This window comes from Triticum dicoccoides, chromosome 3A, assembly GCF_002162155.2.
Source record: "Triticum dicoccoides isolate Atlit2015 ecotype Zavitan chromosome 3A, WEW_v2.0, whole genome shotgun sequence".
In the NCBI taxonomy this organism is placed as follows: Eukaryota; Viridiplantae; Streptophyta; class Magnoliopsida; order Poales; family Poaceae; genus Triticum; species Triticum dicoccoides.
In genome coordinates this window covers 707,353,508-707,358,574 of record NC_041384.1, presented here as the reverse complement: position 1 = coordinate 707,358,574, position 5,067 = coordinate 707,353,508, and the positions used below count along the sequence as shown (strand labels likewise).

At 40.8% G+C, this 5,067-nt stretch overlaps 1 protein-coding gene and 2 long non-coding RNA genes across 3 annotated transcripts; 1 reads left to right on the top strand and 2 right to left on the bottom strand.

Annotated features, from left to right (window-relative positions):
• The first annotated feature begins 1,084 nt into the window (after positions 1–1,084).
• LOC119273388 lies at positions 1,085–1,896 on the top strand. The gene is made up of 3 exons (XR_005134844.1): positions 1,085–1,157; positions 1,262–1,347; positions 1,460–1,896. It is a non-coding gene; the product is annotated as an uncharacterized LOC119273388 (long non-coding RNA).
• Positions 1,897–2,089: 193 nt separating this feature from the next.
• On the bottom strand, positions 2,090–3,742 carry LOC119273028. The gene is made up of 5 exons (XM_037554346.1): positions 3,599–3,742; positions 3,397–3,480; positions 2,961–3,296; positions 2,795–2,869; positions 2,090–2,712 (listed from the first exon to the last, which is right to left on the bottom strand). Exons 1-5 carry the CDS (start codon positions 3,690–3,692, stop codon positions 2,090–2,092), a joined length of 1,212 nt encoding a protein of 403 aa, XP_037410243.1. The 5' UTR covers positions 3,693–3,742.
• Positions 3,743–3,768: 26 nt separating this feature from the next.
• On the bottom strand, positions 3,769–4,598 carry LOC119273387. The gene is made up of 3 exons (XR_005134843.1): positions 4,452–4,598; positions 3,950–4,097; positions 3,769–3,853 (listed from the first exon to the last, which is right to left on the bottom strand). It is a non-coding gene; the product is annotated as an uncharacterized LOC119273387 (long non-coding RNA).
• Positions 4,599–5,067: the final 469 nt, after the last annotated feature.

The window sequence follows — 5,067 nt, the reverse complement described above, 5'->3', positions numbered from 1 at the left end:
ACGAAATACCGAAAAAAAATCGAACGAAATTTAAAATTCACATTTGAAATCAAATTTTTTTAAGACCAGAATACACTAGTCGAAGGCACGTGCTTTGCACGTGTGCGTTGTTAACTAAAATTTTCATACAAACAAGAGAACTTTAAATAAAAATGAAGCACTTTTTATATGGAGTTTAAGCTTCGCAACCTCTTGCCGTGTTATAATGTTGATGAACAAATTTGATTCTTATATTTCCAAATCATGTCAAGAGTAATTTTGTTTAACACTTACAAACTTACAGTTAGTATTCTCAAAACAGCAAGTCAAATTATGGGACCAAATTTTTTCAGAAAATAATCATCTGCATGCATTATACATAACTTGGACATAGATGGAATATAATGCATTCTACCATGCATATCAATATTTAGGGTCTCCAGCACACGCAAAAAAAAATTTAGGGTCTCCAGTGCTCAAAAAAGAAATTTTAGGGTCTCCGCAAAAAATAATCCAATATTTAGGACTTCACAAAAAAAAAAGGTATGTACCGCCGTAATATTTGTGAGAATGGCCGTTCAGCTCGATCTTTTTTTTAGGGAAGACCCTTCGACCTTTTGCGTCCTGCCTTATGCTAAAATGTGGTTTTGGGCCAGCAGAGTAACACACAGCTATACGGGCCTGGAAGCTTGCCACTGGGTCAGTTTGTGTGGAGGCCCACTCAGAAACGCCAACAGAGGTGAGTTCCCTGCCTTAGCACCAAAAAAAAAAGCTCAAAAAAAAAGTGAGTTCCCTGCCTCTATGTCGAGCGGCTCTTAGAAAAGAAAAGATTCTTCTGAAAAAAATTAACTCTCAACCGGAGCAGCACCGCGCCGCCGCCCCTCCCCACGTCTCTGGCCCCGCGACCCGACGAACGCCGACCAGAGGACCGCGAGAGGGCGAAGGAGCAGCGCACGACCCGGACATCCGGCAATCGGCCTCGGCTGGTCGCCTCGCCCAGCCCAATCGTCATCAGCAGCCATGGCGGCGCCTGAATCCGGCAGCCACGGCCTCAAAAGAGCACACGCCGGCAGGTGGAACACTTCACGCCTCCACGGCTCTTCCGCTATTGCGCCGGCGATTAGCACCGACCGTAGCATCAGTGCATCAGCATACGGTACTCAGTAGGCAGCAGCACCGTGAGTACTTCAACTTCTCTGAATTTCTGATTTTTTTTTTCAATTAAAGAATGGAGATAAGATTGATCAGTGTGAATAATATATTTAAATTTGTTGATTTGTAGGTTACAAAAATAAAGAACAAGTCGGGTGATTGAAACATTTCTGCACCCATTCCTTGCTTACAAAAGAAATATAATGGAGTTAAACTGTAAGTTTCCATGTTCGTACAATGTAACTAAATTATTAGATGTTGCCACTTATTAAGAATAATTTATAGGTTCGTTGTCATTATTTTGAATTTTCATGTGTTATATTTGCAGCTTCTGCAGGTGTTATGTCAAGATATCACCATGGCAAGATCCCCTTTGCTGCTAACCAGGAGGCAGGAACTTGAGAATTGTTTCAGAACTATGAAGTGAGAGCACTCTGAAGTTTGATGTGCACTTGACGCTTGATCATTGCACTTCCCCTGATGAGTTCGGATCTGATTCTGCTCATTGTGATGTAGCCCCAGCATGTAGAAGCCACAACATCTACACTGATGTTCGTAAATTTCCTTCTTGGTTTATCTCCTGTGTAAGTTCCTGCAAATTGGTAGAGGGCGCAGTGCGCCGACTCATGGTCTTGCTGCCCAGGTGCATCAGATTAGTATTAGTAATCTACTATGGATGGGGCATGTCCATCCATTGTTGAGTTGGCTTGTAATGACTCTGTAACTCTGATTCCGTATGAGTATTCAGAAAATAAAGGAAACTGACCTATGCCCATTTCTGTTGACTTAATGTTTCTGTCGTATGTTAAAACTGAAAAATGTGCGTTTATTGCATATACTTGTGAAGCCCAATGGCTATCACAAAAAATGATATGTGCTAACTTATGTTTCTCGATTTCTGTTATATGCTATAACTGAGAGAAGAACGGTAAATCTGTAGATTTAAGAACTGTACATGCTAGAATATTACCCCTGTAATCATATATTCATCAAGGTTTGGAATAGAACCAAGGTTTCTAAATATTTGTACATAAGGGTTACTTGAAAGTATATTTACCAACTTCCGGATGAGAATTTGGTTTAAGTTAGGCGAGTGAAGAAATCTTTGTTGCAAATCTGCATCCGTGTCATAGAAGTATAACTGTAAATGCTTGGGGCCATCTTCTTTTGGAACCAACTGGTCAATACGGTGATAAATTTGGCCCTGTGCACGAAAGGTGTAAACTCCAGACGTCCTATTGCAGAACCTTTGGTCCAAGATGACACCAAGAGAGGTAAAAGAGAAATGAGAATTGAAGTACCGTATATGATCTTGGAAGTATTTTGCATTTGGATCCTGACTCGTGTACAACTGACGCAATTCTTCAGGAACCACTGGGGTTACTACCTTCACCTTTCCATTCATGCAACAAAAAGTTGGTGTCTCATATGGGAACCTTTTCGCATTACAATGTCTACAGTTGGGCACTCGCTCTAGAAAATGATGACCACTGGGCACATTATGATATATACGATCATATGGATCTGCTTGTATACATCTTGTAACAAGCTTTGGTTCTTGATATGATTCAAAGTCAAGACCTGTATTTTTTTTAAAGTAATATTTTATTAAAGTATTACAAATAACTATGAATGATTGAGCAAAGTACCAGTCAATACTTACCTGGCCCATTATACATAAGACTTTCATCATCCACCTCATCGCACTCAATGTTGTCTTCGGTATTTGCCAGATAATCTGTTGACAAATTATATCTAGATGTAAATAGATGAAATAATTGTTATGTGCTACATATAGATTAAATCATTGTTTTTATGACTAAAATTACCATGAATGACAGGAAAATAATCCTGGGGCACATAAATGATGTCTTCATGCAAGTTGTTGGTATTTCTACCAGGATCCCGTGCAGTACTACAACTTCCTTTTTCTGACCTCTTTCTTTTATTAGGGCCACAAATCTCTTGTACATGTGTTTCTTCTTGATCATGTGATAGTTGTGAGTACACATTGGTGCAATGCTGTCGCTTACGCTGACCCACATTTTTCAATTCATACTTTGTAGCTTGTTCTTGCGAGGATATCGAGGATAAATATATGCCAGATGGACTGATAGTGAACCGAGTTCCAGCTTTTGGACGGCTTGTCTCAGAACCACCACTATCTGCCACAGTTTTCAAGGAAAAATAGTCAACGGCAGTGTAATGAAATATAATAAATAAATTTGTATAGTAGATATTTGTTAATTAATTATATATCACAACCTTGTTTGCCTTTTGATGAAGACCCTAGTTGAGTAAATACTGAATCGTGCCTCTCATAGTTTGAACTGCCCACGACTTCCTCTCCTGTAATGTAGGTTCAATTTACCCAATAATTATACATCGCATAATAAAAAAGATAAACGAACATTCAACGGCCATTGATAAAGTTTGTAATGCATATTTTATTGATTAGAACAGTCACCTGTCATGGATTGGTTCTTATTATTAGATCTCAAAATTTTCTGTTGTGGTGCTGGTTGTGTGTTGTTACAAATTGCACTGCACTCACGCCGCATTCTTTTATACTCACGATTCCTTTGCAGATAGGCTTCCCTCTGATATGGAGTCATTTGCAGATACCTATCCCGGTCGCGGTAACGCTTACGCTGGGAAGAATTCATTTGGATAGCCTTATTGGTTTCTGCTAAAGGATCATTCTGCTCTGCAACCGCAGCTACTATTTCCCCACCAAACAAAAAACACACAGTATATCAAGGCAAGCGATCAATATGGATAATAAGTAGAAGATATCGACATATTACAAAAAACGTACGTTGGTTCCCTTTTGGTGAAGTCATCGAGTGAACATTTGTAATATCTCTGAAAGGAATTCGGCCTTCCATCTCTTGGGTTTTACTGGACAGCTAGCGGTTATGACTTCGATTCTTGATTGTTAGAAGCCAGGTGTTTTCAGCCACAACCTACAGTATATAAGCATTAGACCATTTTTAGGTTGCCAAATCCGAGAAAAATAATTAAAGCATACTCAAATTTGCAAACAGCTATGAGACATGAACAGAATGAACATATGCTTTATGTTCAGATAGCACTGCCTTTTATAGTCTACCAACAGATAGCTTCTTGGACAAAAGCACAAACACCTTGCGTGCAAGAAAAGCAGAAAAAATCAACAGCCACAATCAGACCAGTGAATATGCATTTCATATAATCGACAGCAAGAAGGATAACTTGCGCAACATTCGCACGCAAAAGAATCATCACAGAATTCCAAAGGAACAGATTAGGATGGGACACCTAGAGAAGGAATAGCTCACTTGTGGTCCGTCGGTGGCACTATGGTCAGCTGGTTGTAGGAGGATGTCCAGCTCTCATGAACCTGGACTCACCAGGCGGCAAGAAAAATCGAACCAAGTCAGAGCTTGCAAGGAGACGATGGTGAAGCTGCAATCTGTACGCTGAGGTGATTGGAAGGAGCTGGGGCGTGGCCGGCGGTTATGAATTGGCGGAGATCGTGGTGTGAGATGTACACGCTAGAGAAATTTCACACAGAGCATATGGATGTGGTGGTGAAGTGAGCGAGGCTGCGCCTTGGCGGGGAATCGAATTGCTGGAGCCTTGGCGGGAATAGATTTGCTGGAGGCGAGCGTGGGTTGTGGAGTCTTCCAGAAGAGGCGACTGAGTTCAGGCTTTGGCGGGATTAGGTGGGTGGCGAATCCGGGTAATGTGGGCCGTTCGATCTGATAAAGTGGACGGCTACAGATGAACCCATTATGTAAGTTGGTGGGCAAAACATGCAAGAAGAAGGTAGATTCAAAATTCAAAAAATTGTGTACTATAGTAGTAGAGATAAGTTTGGAACACTAAATATAACCTACTCAGGTACTAGCGCAGTGGTAAACAGGTCTGCTCCACTGACGCGCATGGATGTCG

Coding starts and splice junctions, on each gene's coding strand:
- LOC119273028 (XM_037554346.1), bottom strand. CDS start 3,692: ATGCGGCGTGAGTGCAGTGCAATTTGTAACAACACACAACCAGCACCA. Junction 2,870..2,960: donor TTATTTTCCTGTCATTCATG/GTAATTTTAGTC, acceptor ATTTGTCAACAG/ATTATCTGGCAAATACCGAA. Junction 2,713..2,794: donor TCTTATGTATAATGGGCCAG/GTAAGTATTGAC, acceptor AAAAAAATACAG/GTCTTGACTTTGAATCATAT.